Source organism: Nasonia vitripennis, chromosome 1, assembly GCF_009193385.2.
Source record: "Nasonia vitripennis strain AsymCx chromosome 1, Nvit_psr_1.1, whole genome shotgun sequence".
Lineage (NCBI taxonomy): Eukaryota > Metazoa > Arthropoda > Insecta > Hymenoptera > Pteromalidae > Nasonia > Nasonia vitripennis.
Window position 1 is genome coordinate 6,845,456 of NC_045757.1, and position 15,525 is coordinate 6,860,980.

General features: G+C 45.4%; 2 protein-coding genes across 3 annotated transcripts in view; one reads left to right on the top strand and one right to left on the bottom strand.

Annotated features, from left to right (window-relative positions):
• Nucleotides 1-3,148, top strand: LOC100121827 (sperm-associated antigen 1). Its single transcript, XM_001605386.4, has 8 exons — nucleotides 1-263; nucleotides 333-624; nucleotides 698-893; nucleotides 974-1,135; nucleotides 1,678-1,805; nucleotides 1,889-1,992; nucleotides 2,063-2,114; nucleotides 2,220-3,148. The coding sequence occupies exons 1-7, from the start codon at nucleotides 106-108 to the stop codon at nucleotides 2,088-2,090; spliced, it is 1,068 nt and encodes a 355-aa protein (XP_001605436.3). The 5' UTR covers nucleotides 1-105; the 3' UTR covers nucleotides 2,091-2,114; nucleotides 2,220-3,148.
• The window catches only part of LOC100678705 (free fatty acid receptor 4), a 26,620-nt gene continuing 13,113 nt past the window's right edge, over nucleotides 2,019-15,525 (bottom strand). The window contains exons 2-7 of one of the 2 annotated variants that reach the window (XM_003423761.4): nucleotides 11,890-12,298; nucleotides 7,696-7,923; nucleotides 6,028-6,210; nucleotides 5,760-5,957; nucleotides 5,101-5,405; nucleotides 2,019-4,097 (exon numbers count right to left, since the gene is read on the bottom strand). In XM_003423761.4, the coding sequence (XP_003423809.1) occupies nucleotides 3,770-4,097; nucleotides 5,101-5,405; nucleotides 5,760-5,957; nucleotides 6,028-6,210; nucleotides 7,696-7,923; nucleotides 11,890-11,994 (1,347 nt within the window). In that variant the 5' untranslated portion in view covers nucleotides 11,995-12,298 and the 3' untranslated portion in view covers nucleotides 2,019-3,769. The other variant, XM_016982445.2, reaches the window with a different exon arrangement.

Sequence of the window (15,525 nt, forward strand, 5' to 3'; positions counted from 1 at the left end):
GCAACACGACGCTCACAGGTGTGCTAGTGTTTGTCGTGAAGCAGAAAGTACTTACTATGCCAGAGTTTGAGTGTTTTTTCATTGTAGTCTATAGCTTTTGACGAAATGGAAAACGAAGATCAGAATCTCGTCAACAAAACGCACAAAGAAAAAGGTCAGTCCCTGCTCCAAAAATTCGACATACCCATAGAACATCTCTCGTACGAGTACATCGGTGAGTGCACGGATTCAAAGGAGCTCGAGCGCATCGTGCGAATTTTACGGTAATACATCATAGTTTTTGAAAGTAATAAAAATTTGAGACTTCTAAATAAAACTAAAATAAAATCCAGATCGGGTGAGGAAGGTGCATTCCCACAACTGACCCGTTTCACCGAGGGCCGTCTGAGTACCTTGAAACCCGAAAGTCCGATCCTATTGAGTTGGCAACCAGTTCGTCCTCGCAGATTCCTAGATCCAACCGAACGTCGCGACCTCGAGGAAGAGATCGCAAACTGGACGAAGGAGATGCGCTTACGAGAATGTGACCTTGCCGACGAGAGCATCTCAGCCGCCGAAAGAGATGAGGAGCTGCCCAGACCTGGGATCAGGACCACATTTGACGCTGTCGTTGCTGCTGGGGAGGTTAGAATACAGAATTCATACTTTGTTGACACTGCAGTGCTTGATTGCTTTAATTTTTTTTTTGTTTTTCAAGACGTCGCAGAAAGATTCAAAGGTGAGCAAAAGATTAGCCAGCTGCAATTACGACGCATGGGACAAGTACGACGCCGACACCGAGTTGAACCGAATCGAACTACGAGAGGAGCAGAGAAAGATCGAAGCCAAGAGGACCCAGGAGACGAGGAAGGCCGAGCAGGCGAGGTGTGGAAAGGAGACTGTGATAAAGAAATGTAATTTTGAATGTTTATTAACTATAATTAATTTGTTATACACACCCAGTTCTCACTTCTGTTTATTCATTGCGTAACAGCACTGCTTACAGGAACGGAGCTGAGCGTCATGTCAACGCGCGAGCGTGAAAAAGGCAACGAGGCATATCGGGCCGGTGATTATCTCGAAGCTCTGCAGCTCTACAGCACGAGCATCGCCATGGATGGCGACTTCAACGCTTACAACAATCGCGCCATGACGCGTGAGTACATACAAAAAGTTCTATGTGTATACTGTGTATACTTGACAGTTGGCGCTATCGGGATTATGCGCTTCAGGTTTCTCGTTGACTTGTTACGCGAATCAATAAAGAAACTTCTCGAATCTCTCGGCAAAACAGAGTTATAGAGGTAAAACTACGGGCGTACAAACTTCGGTGTATCTCTGTGTATTATAGCAGCTCTATAATATACGACAAAGCAAAACCCGATCGAAATCGTAACAAATCTTCTCGCGTGGTGCGCAAGTAAATTTCGTCATTTCTCTCATATTTAACGAAACGAACCACGACGCGGAGATGGAACACTTGGCAGCGCGCCCACACACGACGTCCAATAAATCATCGGCGCGAGCGCGCAAGAACTTGACTCGTGATCGTTTATCAATCGCGGCACTGGTTTTGCGGATATATAACACCTGCATGAATTATACGCAGCATGAACGCGAGGTTTTGCAGGGCTTGCAAGACACGGTATCGATTCGTTATAGGTAATTCAATTTTTGAAAATATTTCATTTTTTCCAGACATAAAATTGAAGAATTACGATAAAGCGGTGATGGATTGCAATTCGGTTCTCAGCATCGATTTCGAGAACGTTAAGGCGCTGCTGAGACGTGGGCGAGCGTACGAGCTCCTGGACAAGAAAGCGGAGGTACGATGGTCGATCGATTAATGCAACAGGCAATCGCCGTTGAAAAATATAATAATTCTGCTCTTACTGTTTGCACTTCGCAGGCTTTGGAGGATTACGAGGCCGTTTTGAGACTCGAGCCAGAGAACAAAATTGCTCTTGCTGCCGTTGGGAAGTTGAGGAAAGACGACGACTCCAGGAGGGTGAGGTAGGTGAAAGAAAGTTGAGTTACAGTTTGGATGGTTCTGTATATATTCATCGATGTCTGTTGTACGCAGGTTGACGATTGAGGAGATTTACGATTGATTACTCGGTTAGACGCAGTTACAGGTGAGTATCTTTGAAAAATTGAATCGCTTCTTACAGAATGTGCAACGAATTTGAGAAACATTTTATTTTCATTATTCAAACAATTACAAACTTTTTTTACAATAGTTTACAAGTCTATTTACACTCGAGGAGGAAGAAAAAGAGTCGACGAAATAATCACGCAATTATTCCAGCTGGCACACAACTGACACAATTTGTTGTACATATGTTTGGCTGATTAAATAAATAAGTTCAATTAGTTTTTTTTTACACGATCATAAAATGTTTCGAGTTCGTTTTGTTAGAAAACGTTGTCATAGATAATCTGTACAAAGTACTCTGTAGGAAGAATGTAGCATTTACAGATTCAAAACAGTAGGCGGTGATCCTTAAAACGAGGATAGAATATGAACAAATTATAGACAGATCACTACTGTTGCTCTCTCAAAAAGAGTCTAAAGTCAATATAAAAATCATACTTCCCCTTCTTATGTGTATTGCGTTTATTGTACGTTTGCAGCAATGATAATTGAAAAATATGATAAAAAATATATACTTACACTCATATCAAAGTCCATACCTACAATGGAATATTTTTTTATTGACTTTAACAGAGCCTTTTGAGAAATGCATAAGAGTTAGTGCGTAGCATTAAGAAAATGTTCATGATTGTAAAATTACACCGTTTCATTAAGTATATAGGAAAACGAGAACATGTTTCTAAAGTCTCGCGAGAATCGGAAAATTGTACAGCTATATAGAGTTTGCAACGCACTTATTTATTTTTACAAACTATCTAATACCACTCGCATCGCGTTTGCTTCGTACACAATTTCACGTTGGCCCTAAATCGCTATCGTTCGATCCAAATATGTTTCACATATTTTATTTACAAATTATATTAGTATATATATCGTTATATGTATACTGGCTTAAAACAATAAAAATCTATCGCAAAGCAAAGTGTATACCGTTAAATATATCGTTATAAGCTCGACATTTTTTAAATGTATATATCGGTAAACTTATTTTGGAATAAAATCAGTATAACCGTTCTTGCATCATTGCGCTTTCGAATCACCCAAGCATACTCTTTCTTGTATCGCATTCATACATACTAGGTCGCTCCCTATGCGAAGACTAGCACACATTCCAGTCCGACCAAACTTAAATTAATAATTTTCCACGCCCCCTCACAACCTCTTTATTCATTTGACCGTTTTAACTTTTGATTCAATTTTACTCTGGAGGCTTTAGTAGAAGTAGTATATTTTATCTTTAATTAAAATTATTGAATGAAAAGCATGGGAAATTTCCGCGAAATCTGAGAAAATTCATGAAATGTTTCAAAACATTATTTAAATTTGATGGAAATTTCCAAATCTCAAAAACATTATTTAAATTTGATGGAAATTTCCAAATCTCAAATGACACCGGTCTCGCTAGAAAATTGAAATCCTCCTATAGTCTGCACTTAGAGAGCAACGATATACTTTCTTCGTCGCCTCGTAAATTTTTTTTCCTAGTAACAAAAATCACGTTGATTTTTTTTTACTTATTTAACAAATTTCTCAACATCCCTACATAGAGCTCACCAACAGCGAGCTTTCGGTCACTCCCTTAAAAATCAAACCAGCTCTCGAAAGTAAAAAAGAAAAAAATTCTCGCAACTAGTCCTAAAGTTTCTCGGACGCCGGCACCTCGATAATGCTGCCGATGCTACAATTGGACAGCTTAGCAGGTCTCGCGGACGACCTACTATTGTTCCTCACAATGCCAGCTCCGGTCGCTGGCTTCGCGGACAGTCTGTCCTGAAACGCCTCGAGGGACTTTCCGCGATTGCCGCAGCCGTTGTTCTGCTGTTGCTGTTGACTGTTGCCCGGGTCGCGACGCCAGAGCTTGACGAAACAAGCCCGGAAGTTCTCCGAGAACACGCCGTAGAGCAGCGGGTTCACCACCGTGTTGAACTGCGCTATCACCAGCGCCCAGATGAAGTGGTGCGATCTGGAAGTCGAATGTAAACTTTCATCTGCGTTTTTTACGAGGTTCCGCAGTTATTGTAATACCCCCTAGTCGTCGGTGGGTTCTGCTTTTATATGCGATTAATTTGTAAAGTGCAGTATATGATCGATTTCGGGAACTGGGTCGCGGTTATTTCGCGCACACACTCGCGCGCGCGCGCGCTCGCGACGAGAATAAAAAGTTGATAATAGCGCCGAAAGTTATACACAGGTATCGAATCATATACGAAGGTATATATATAGTCTTTTAATATACTTCAGTAACACAGGAAGACGTTGACAGATAACCCAGTTTTGCCTTTCTCTCTCTATATATAGAGCTCCCTTTCTCCTTATCAGCAGAACAGATGCGCGCGGAGATTGCTCGCGACGTTAGGTATATAGCCTTTGATTTCGATAGACGTTTCTTTTTTCTGTCTGTCCGAAATATCGCTTACTTACTTACTTTCGCCGTATACCTACACGCGCTGCTGACTAGATTGTTATTTACGGGCAGTCGTAAAAGACTATACAGGCATTATGCCGTGCTTGGATGGCCTTGTCCCGTTGTTCTTTACTTTCAGGGGAAAATTCCGTTTATCAATTTGCCGTAGGTTATCTATACACGTGGAGGAACTCGTCAGCTGTATCCGTACGTGTGTGTGAGTGTATATAGCGACGGGTATTGTGTTAAATGCGATGGAAAGCGAAGAATTTTTAGGATCGGCTCGACTATCCTATAAGAATACACCCGTTCCGAATTTAATATCGCTCTATCGATCCGCCTACGAATCAATGTGCAGTGCGCGCCTCATTCGTCGTTCGCTATTAAAAGAAAAAGAGAAGAATTTCCCGCTCTCTTTTAGCTTCCTTTCTTTCATATAACTCTCGGAATAATAAAGCGGAGGTATTCCCGTCTGTACGTTATTATTATTTCGCGCTGCTCGCTGAAATAGAAATGCCAACAATAAACGAGGTGAAAATAGTAAAGTTGATGATATATATACCTGAGAAAAAAGTCGGTGTCCTCGGTAGGTCTGCGACCGTCCAAGTAGATGAGCAACATGAGTATGGTGATGGGCAGCCACATGACGAGGACCGCGACGACGTTGAGCAGTAAGACGCGGACGACGCGCAGGTGCTTGTGCAATCGGATCTCCTCGTGCTGGGAGAGGCTACCGGCACGACCCTGACGGTTCGGTGCTCCGCCTGTCATCGACGCCGAGGACAGCTTGCGACCGGCCCAAGGCACCAGTGTGCCGACCACCGAGAGCTCCGAGTCTCGACGACGACTCGAGTCTGGTTCTAAGCCCTGGAATGGAGTTTTTATCAATTGACTGTTTTACCGACCGTCGGTAATCGATTGCGGGGAAGTACATATTTGTGATAATGAATCGATCAGTGCTTGTAAAAGCAGTTATTCCATTATTTTGATTGAATTGACTATCGGCGTCAGGAAGTATTATAAATAGACCCCACTTCCAACTTATTTTTCACACGCACGAGCCGATTCACAGCCTTATTACACTTCCCGTCGTGCAATATTGATCCCCGACTTATCGCGCGTACGGCGTCCCTGGCGGCGAACTCGTACATACGTAATATTACACAGCGACAGGTCCGATAACGATATATTATCAAGATACATAATAAACGGGAATCTCACCTGAGCGACGCAGGAGACGGCCCAGCGATTCCGGGTGTCGAGTATCCTCTGGAATATCCTTTGGTAGTGGTAGACGAGCAACGCCATCGGCAGCAAACACGCTATCACGATTATCGGTATCGTGAAGCACAGCGACACGTTCAGGATGTCATTGCGCGGAAAGACGAGGGTGCAGATCGTGTAGCCGCCGGCTACCTCCTGTACGCGTCGAAAGAGAACGATTATACTTTATACTATATCTATACGTATAATAGTCGTAGTAGCTTACCTTGGGCTTGAACCAGAAGGCGGCCGGGAGGAAGAGCGAGGCAGCGATGATCCAGGTGATGAAGCTCGCGGCGACGACTCTCGCGGTGGTGAGGGCGCTGCGGTAGGGGGCTACCGCCAGACAACGATGCCGGTCCATGGAGATCAGCGTCAGCGTCCAGAGGAGTACGAAGCCGCAGACGAACTGTTCATAGTTTTATATATATATATATTTGCTTGTTCGAAGAATATACTATGCTTGGCTCGGTAGATGCATTCGAATTCCGAACCGATGCGAAGTCAAGGATGCATTTTTGTCGATCCAGAGCATAACGCTCGGCGGCTGACCAAACCGGACCTCGCACTACTAGTTCTCTCTCTCTCTCTCTACACTCAGCACTAGAGAAGTAAAACCGCAACCTTGAGACCCGCGAAAATCGCCTCGACCTCCTCTCGCCCCGTCGCAGATTCGACAATTTTCGCTCGTCTTCCTTTTTACTGCACTTGTTTATTCCTCGACGACTAAAGTGCTTGAATAATGCAACGACCCGACTATTCTCGCGCTAAGTGTACACACACTTCGAGCTCGTTAATCTAGAATTGAAATTTTTCGACGGTACGAAAGTTAAGCCAGCTAAGCTAGAAATCGAATTCCGATCAACACCTGAGTAAATTCCAATTCGTTCAAAAGAAACACACTCCACGCTTTCGAAAAAAAGAGCGCGCGTCTCTCACTGCGGCTACAATTACACCTCCCCCGCAGCAGCTAATCGAATCAAAGTAACGAAGCAGTTAGCGTCGAGAGAAAGTCTCTTCCCCTCTCGTTCGCTTATATATATATACACTCGGAATTTGTTGCGCATACATCAAGGTCGCGTTTAACGCAATTTAACTCGTCCTCCTCGTCGCGGATCGTAATTAAGCTTCCATAGCAAGCAGCGAGGTATACGTATGACTTGGCTAAATTGTTTTCTGTCTTACTTACGGGAGAACGAGTAGGTGCCGGCTATAACTCTGGCGTGCAAGTGTGTTCGGAATTCTTGGTGCGCGAGAGTGATAGCGACTCGAGTATACCTAGTTGCGGTCTTGAGTTGGATCGCGCAATTTTCTATACGACGACAAGTTCGTCGTGATGTATTGTTGGCTGTGTGTCGAACTCGATTGCGGAAACGTTATACGAACATCGAGGACGATTTTAGCGTAATTATTCCGGTATAATGCGCGACGCGTGTGTGACAACGTGTCGAGGGATGAAAAATATTGTCGCAAGGGGGGGGGGGGGGGGGGGGGGGAGAGAGGACGATAACGAGGATGAAAAAAAAGCAGAGCGCACGAGAGCTATGTCTAAAAATAACCGGGTTTAAAATTGGAACGAAATGGAGAGGGTGAATCCCGTGATTTAACGGGATGCTGCAGCAGCAGCAACAGCCTTCGATTAAGTTTCATCATCACATCCCTTAATTCGCCTCGCTCGGCGCGTCGTCTTTAACGCGAGAGAGGAACGTTATTCGTATACGATGCTCAATCGAGTTATCCCTGCTAAATTGATCGAGTCACGTGGCCTCCGACTTTTTTTTTTACTTCCATTTCCGAGTTTACTTCAGAACGAGTCTATTTTCGTTAGAGGATTTATCGGCGAGTGGATTTGCGGTCCGAAGCACGTGCGCGAATAATAAAATCGAGCACAAACCTGCGAGTACGGCAGCATACGGCAGACGGCCTCTCCTAGTCGCCAGGACTGAGTGAGTCTGGTGTAGGCGACAGCAGGGACACCCAGAGCGAAGAGGAGATCCGCAGCGGCGAGATTGACCAGGCACAGGTTAGTGGGCGTCCGCATCTCGCGGTAGCGCAGGACACAAGCGGCGATGCCCAGGTTCGCGCCTACCGCCACTACGAAGCTCACCGCCAGTACGAGTACCTGCAAGGATTAGATTGGGAAAAGTGTCTTATTTTAGAGAAATATTTGAAAAGGTATACATGAAGTATATACCTTACACCCACGGCAGACCACGTGCGTATATAACTTATCAATTTCAAAAGCGGCGGATTTGATGGATAGCGCAGGCTTTCCGCAGGCTTCGTATTCTTTTATTCGCGCCGGCGCGGCCGAGAAGAAGAAGGAGAAAAAGAAATTCTCAGCGTATATCCGAAATTCATCATCTCGTCGCTCGCGCGCGCAGTGTGTAATAATACACGCGTGTGTACGTTACAGTATCGGATATACGCGCGGCTCTGATAAATGATTAAGGCCGGGACTTAATGATTGATTCGACACGCCGTCGACCGGCGGCTAATCGAAAGCCCAGCGAAGATAAACCCGTGCAAAGATGATTCGGCGGTTATTGGCCTCTTCCTCGCATACGTATAATACACCTACACGTCTCTCTCTCTCTCTCTCTCTCTCTCTCTCTCTCTCTCTCTCTCTCTCTCTCTCTCACTCTCTCTGGAAAGCGTTTCCCTCACCGCGCGCTGCGATGCAGGAAGAAAAGAAGATTTTTCATCGCGCATAAGGACAAGCGAGGCTGTTGTACGAAAAAATTTAGAAACAACTTTTCCGCTGTGTATCTCAGCCTCTCGTTTACGCGATAAAGAAAAGAAGGTATGGGACGTGTATATATACGGAAAAAAGGGGGAGAGTAGCAGCAGTCCGGCGACCAATACACACACACACACACGCGCGGACTCGGCCCCCGGAGACCCAGATATCAAACGGCTTGAGCAGCGGTCTCTCTTTCTTCCTCGAGAGATTGATGTGGAGAGAAGCCGTTGCTTGTACACAGCCACGTGCGCACGTATACGGAAAGAGAGTGTATCCTTCGAAAAGAGAAAGAGAGGGAGAGAGAGAGAGAGAGAGAGAGAGAGAGAGAGAGAGAGAGAGAGAGAGAGAGAGAGAGAGAGAGAGATGATGATGTATGCGAGAGACTTTTCAGAGGCGCGTCACGGCTCGCTTGTTCCAAGCGCGAATTTATCGCGCGCGTTTGATGCGACGCGATCCGCAAAGCGGGATCACCAACGCACGACTGTGTTGTGTGTTTATGCGCGTTGAGGAAGTCTTTGAGTTTTGGGAGAAAACCTGAGAGGAGAGAAACTTTTTTCTTTTTCTTTGCAACTTCACAACGGATGCGTGTTCGCGATTGGGATAGAATCGCGGTGGCCGTGAAAACGGCGAGAGGAAATTGCAGCGTTCGTGTGTGTGTTATGCTTATAACGAGACGAATCTCTGACAAATGAAGAAAAGTGCCTCTCGTGACTGGAGATAAAAATCAAGGTTAACCGGCGGTGATCAGTCATTCGAGAGAAAGAGCAAGTTTTTTCGATAAGTCTGACCGAACTCTGACCAGCGCTACTATACTTCGTATCCGCTGAAAAGCAGATGATATACTTGATACTTATAACTGTAAAATAAATATTTATCTGAAATTATGCAAAAAGCCTTTAAAAAAAGAAAACGGCACTCGGTTATCCACAGAAAGTAATGAACCTTGGCAAATTAGATATTTTTCATCAACTTTTAACAAACGAATCTCTCCCCGGCGCGCAGACTCTCCGTCAATAAAAACCGACGCCCGCAAGTTTCGAGAAGGAACTCGTTCAAAGTTTCTATTTACCGGCGGATATTTCGGTCCTATTTGTATGTTAAAGCGGGATCGCAATTACCGCACAGTTTTCTCTCTCTCTCTCTCTCTCTCTCTCTCTCTCACTCTCTCTCTCTTTTCTCCATTAAAACCGCCCTCTTTCCGCGCGCAAATTCTCTCGTCGTTGCAATTATTACGTTCCCGCGCCATAACGCACATACTCCAGCTCTCTTGCGTAATTTATTTACTTACATTACAATTCCTCTTTTTCAAAGGCCCACGTTTAGCATAATTCGAGCGCGTGTTCCGATAATTTATTTCAAGCCTTGTCGCTGTGCCTTGAATTTTCATTCGGATTGTACAGTACAGCGCAGAGTCATGAGTTGAATTTTTCATGATAGTTCCGCCACTATGCGCAGCTCTGTGTGGCCCAATTTCGCGGAGTGCGTTTATTGAATGGGACAAAAAGTGTGTTTACGGTGTATACACACGGTAAAAGCTTATACGAATAAAGCCTTTTCTCCGCACTCGCGGCCGCATTGTGTGCCACCGCGCGCGCGCCAAGGAAATCGGATTATTGCGGTCTTATATTGTCGATGCTATTTCGCGTTTTAATTTGAATTTTATCTTTTTTTCAGAGAGATATTAATATTGACTCGAGACATAAAAGCTCTGCTATATGTTTCGTTTGTGTGTGTGGAATAGAAGGTGTACATACGCGAGTTATCAATTTAAAGTTGCAGCTTTTGCAAACAGTTTTTTTTCCAGATGTATTCCATCCATTAGAACAAAAACAAAATAATATCGCAGAATGTAAACAGCATATCGCAGCGATTGACCGAAGCGCGACGCAGTTAATATTCAATTGGGAGAAAATGTTATTTCGATACTGTCCAGAGCCTGTCAGAAGTTTATTCGAAATTTTCCCGACGCCGCAACTTTGCTCTCGGCGAGAATATAATATCTATAGGCGATGTTTTTGCGCGCACGTCCCAGTCTGAATCGGTAAATTCTATATCGGCAATTCTGATACGTCACTGCATGTAATGCAGTACAATAAACTTTATATCTATATATATATATATATATATATGTGTGTGTGTGTGTATATATATACTTTCGGTGCAAACAGATACGAGCGCATCAGAGAGTCGTTATCTCGCTCTGCAGTGTCTTCGCTAAAAATATCGCGTTACTGGTATAGATACGTAACGGAGCAGCTTTACGCAAAGCAAAAAGTTTCAATTTCCTCTCGTCAGCGGCGAGCCACGGAACGCAATGAAACTCGATCGCGAATCGAGCGCCTAATTTGTAAACAAGCCGGAAAAACAAGGCTCCTCTCCTGGAAGCTAATTTTGCCACGCCAGCAGCGTAGCGCACACCGGGCTGCTTGATTAAAATCGAAGTAGCGAGGGAAAAAGAAAGAGTAGAGTTAACCCTCTCGCACTCGCGGGGAGAGTCTTAATTACAAAGACGGAACAATCCGGAAGTTGCGAGAAGGTATGTATAAAAAAGTTCACAGCTTGCAGCCGACGAAGCTCAATTAGTTGCTGTTGGACGGATTTACCTCGCCATATAGAGATATAGCGCTAGACGCGATTTTCGAAATCGCTTCCAACGTAACGCTTCTCTCCCTCTGTACTGAGAAAGTATATAGTAGGTGTGAAATTCGCGCTGGAAATTTATCGCGCGGCGGAGGGGGGTTATTATGAGTCTACTTTTTCGAGGCAGTTAAACTTAGCAGTTTAGCGCCTGTGCGGAGGGGAAATATGGCCGTGTGAAAAAGGGGCAGTTTTGATACACGGTCGGGCGGCGATAAATTTTCATAATTTTTACATTTGTTGGTCGGCCTGTTGAGTTAATAGCTTTTTCGAATGGCTTTTAAGCCTCGATCGAGTGCACGAACGACTATGGTTTTTAACGGAGGCTGAAAGTACCGGTCATTTTCATCCTCCGGAGATAATCGTGAAATAGCGCATAGCGTCTTTTTGCGCGATATATAAAATGAGTTTTTAGAAAGTCTTCCGAAAGTTTTAATGACGCGAGCAGCCATTTATTGGAAAATTTTAACTGAATATCGAGTATCCGATAATTTTAACGAGTATCCGAATTATCCAAAGTTTCATTTCGTCTAGAGTATGCAGAAAGTCGATCATTTTCTCGAGGCGACGCCCTTGTTTACCCTCTCGAGCCCCTTGCAGAAAACACTTGCCTCAATTTAGCGTTTCATCCATCAAAAAAAAACGTCGTCCGCAGCGAATGAAAAGCAAACACACGCACACACACATGCAGAGAATGAGAAAACTCACCTCGATGCCGCTGGCGCCCCTCCTGTCGCCGAACTCGCTGTAATAGGTGAAGAAGTAACGCCGACCCCAGTCCTCGTCATCTCCCATCACGTACGAACTGTTCATGTTTGCTCAACACCTTCCGTCGGCTTCACTACCGTCGCCACGTCGCAACTCTCACTTCCTCGCGATGTCCTCTCACCTCGTTCATTCTAGCAGCCGATCTCGTCGAATCGTCGATTTTGAGGTTATGTTCGTTTTGAAGAGGCAATCGCTCGATAAGCAACACTTTCGATGATTCCTGAGATTACATTCTTTTCTTCGGAGTGGACCGATCCATCTTTTCTACGGCTTAGAACGACTGGCGGTGATTATTAAGTCGGCTGGGCGCATCTCGAAGAGGCTTTCAAGTTTCGCTACGCGCCTAGAACTGACAGAACAAGAGAGAAAGAGGATTACACTTCCATGCGTTATTTGATCGAGCTGCTGGGGGAGAGATGCTGATGTTTTGGATGTTTGCGGGATTTCTCGTTCTTTGAACAGAGAGAGAGAGAGAGAGAGAGAGAGAGAGAGAGAGAGAGAGAGAGAGAGAGAGAGAGAGAGAGAGAGAGAGAGAGAGAGAGAGAGAGAGAGAGCGAGAGAGAGAGAGAGAGAGAGAGAGAGAGAGAGAGAGAGAGAGAGAGAGAGAGAGTTTCTGCATTTGCCGAGGCGGCGGCGAACGTGCTCTCGGTCACGTTTGATTTATGCGTGCGCGGAAAACCATTATACATCCTGAGAGATTCCCGTGTATACACACACAACGCTTTCAAGAATTTATACGAAAAAAAAAAGAAAAATTCTAAAGAACGTCGGATATTTCCCTCTATGCGCGCGGACACATAATAAAACGCCGCACATTCAAATCTCGCTGGCCTTTCATCCCGAGAAATCTCTCGAAGCTGTAGAAGCAAGGCCGCGCGAGCGGAGCTTCGGCTTATCTCTCGCGCTCTTTTTCGCTCTCTTCTCGCATCGATCCGTCGCGCCTAAAAACAGGCCTTCGGCACGTCTTATCGCACCCCCCTATACTATAGCGTCATGTTGTATAGCTCTGAAAAAGCGTTTGCTCTTTGGTTTTTTCTTCACGGCGCGTGCTCTGGAGAGAAGAGAATTTTTTTCACCTATCAGGAAGCGCGCTGTCAATTAATTTTCTTATTGCTCGGATGATTTATCGCGCTTTCTCCCTAATACTTCGATTTGTTAGCGATGAAGATAACACGTATAGCGTATACAAGACAATTGAATCGTACCCATAACTTGGGGCATTAGGCTCAAAGTTCCTCTGCACAGCGAGAAGTCATTGGCTCAATATAACGGAGGATGAATAAAAAAAAGGGAGACGTCTCTGTTTACCCGAAGTCTGCGACCTCGTCTAATGTCCCAGACGCATGCATAGCATCGAAACGAGAAGATCGCAGATGCAAATAGTATTGCGCATGCGAAAATCCGGCGATTCCCATGCGCGCCGATTTCGAGAGCCTATAGTAATCTTGGCTCGAGGGAAACTTTCTCTTTCTCTCTCAAACACAAAGTGCACTCGGCACTCCATCAGAGGGCTTCGAGCGAGAACGGCCTTGAGTGCAGTACTGTCAGATTAGCATATAGCGATCGAATCGAGGGTGTATAGGAGTCAAGGGTATATAGGATACGTATTCCGATTCGTAGCACCCGTATGCCGGAGCCCCTCTCGTGTACGCGCCGGGGGATTATAAGCCGCGCGCGCGGTATATTACGCGCTTATAGAGTCGCGCGCGCTCTGTGAGACGAGCGATAAAAGGGAAGAAAGACGGATACATGTGCATGAAGCGAGAGAGGGAAGGAGTGTGCTCGAGTGAAGGGTGAGAGAGATTTTTCGAGGAGAAAGTCGACGTACTTATTGCGGGAAGAGATGATGTTTTTTTGCACGCGACTTCGTGGTTCTTTAAGATAGGGGGGAAACGGTCGGTAAAGCAGAACGTTGAATGTTATGAATATTAGTTCTTAATTCACGCTATGGTCTAATAACGTCGAGGAAGGCAATGCAATCAAACATGTAGATGAGAAACGCCCGGTCGGTAAAACAGTACATCTGGAAAGTCCAGAATCAGCCCCCTTGCTCGTTCCCTGCAGTATCTCTTGCGGAAATCCCCATAATAAGCGTCAAATGGCAAAAAAAGCAGTCGTACATTATCGCGCCGCGATAAATTTGCCTCTCGTCTTTATTGCATCGATAAAGGAACGATCAAGATTAAAAAAAGTCGTCGCAAGAGTAGGCGGACTGAGCAGGAGAGAAAGCAAAAGCAGACGGAGCAATTTCCCGAGTCGTGTCGAGGGGGGTCGGACGTCGCCTACTCTCTGGGCTCTCCGAGATTAATGCCTCTCCGTCGTCTCTCTCTCTCTCTCTCCCTTTTGTGCCTTTCGTGGATGATGACCCTTTCGCGTAATTACGGAGCGCGCGAGCGTTTGTCTTGTATTTTGCGCGCCCTCTCTCTCTCCCTTTATACCTCTGATGTGTAAATAGACGTATGTTACACACATCAGACGCAGAATGAGATTCGGGCGGTGGCAAGGCGAAATGAAAAAAAGTGTAAGGATTATAAGCGCTGATTGAAAAAAAATTGAAATTTCAGCACACACGGCTTCATCAATCGCTCGGATGACTCGTCGGTGTGTGCGCTGAAAAAAAGCAGCCAAGGCTAAAAATCCGATGCAGTAGTACACATACACACACACACACACACGTATATCTCCCCCGTCGGATCGTCCCTCGAGAAGAGGGCTCTGCACATTAGCAAGCGGGAGAGAAAAAAGCGCGCGAGCAAAGTGATCGGCGATGCCCTCGCGACAATGAGAGAAAAAAGAGGGGGAGAAGAGCTGGTTGGCGTGTATGTGTGTGTGTGTCGGCATCGGAGTAGCTATGCTGCTATGCAAAGAAAGAGAGATGGACCCGTTCATTAGCGTCGGCTGCCGCCCACCGCTAATTGGTACTCGAAATCGATTGCCTTGACATTATGTCTATGTGTGTGTGTGTGAGGAGGGAGATGAGGCGGCAAAAAACGGCTGACGACTGCGCGCTTAAAACACAAGGAGAGGAGCTGGCTGTATATAGTGAGAGACGAACCCTTCAATCTAAAGCAAAGTGCGGGCTTTGTTTTCACGGACGGCGCTTTTTTAAGGGTACACGCCTCTCGAATTTCTTCGCAAAGCGCGTCTATTATATTATTTATGCTGCAGCGTAAAGAACACATTTTTATCGGGGAGACTGATCCTCTTGCAATAATGTACAAGCTTTTTATAGACACTCTACATCGCCGAAAAAGCGAGTACACATCCCAGGGGGGGTTAATTCGAGTCTCGAAGGCCGCCGAAAAGCGTGTTTGCAGTTAATACTTTCATAATCCTCAATATCCCCGTCCGACATGTCGTCGAGCAGTGTATAGTGCAATACGTGTACCTATATATGTCCCAAAGCTCTCCATATCCGCGGCGTATAACATAACGTCAAACAGCGTGTAAGCTTCTATTCAGCGAGCATTTCGCGGAACACGTATACCTATACGCGCGCGCGAAGACGTCCGTCTAATACGTAACCCGATGCGTCTTCGACTTACTCGTCTTCTTCGCTCTCATCTTACTCGACGC

Coding starts and splice junctions, on each gene's coding strand:
- LOC100121827 (XM_001605386.4), top strand. CDS start 106: ATGGAAAACGAAGATCAGAATCTCGTCAACAAAACGCACAAAGAAAAA. Junction 894..973: donor GGAGACTGTGATAAAGAAAT/GTAATTTTGAAT, acceptor ATTGCGTAACAG/CACTGCTTACAGGAACGGAG. Junction 1,806..1,888: donor TCCTGGACAAGAAAGCGGAG/GTACGATGGTCG, acceptor TGCACTTCGCAG/GCTTTGGAGGATTACGAGGC.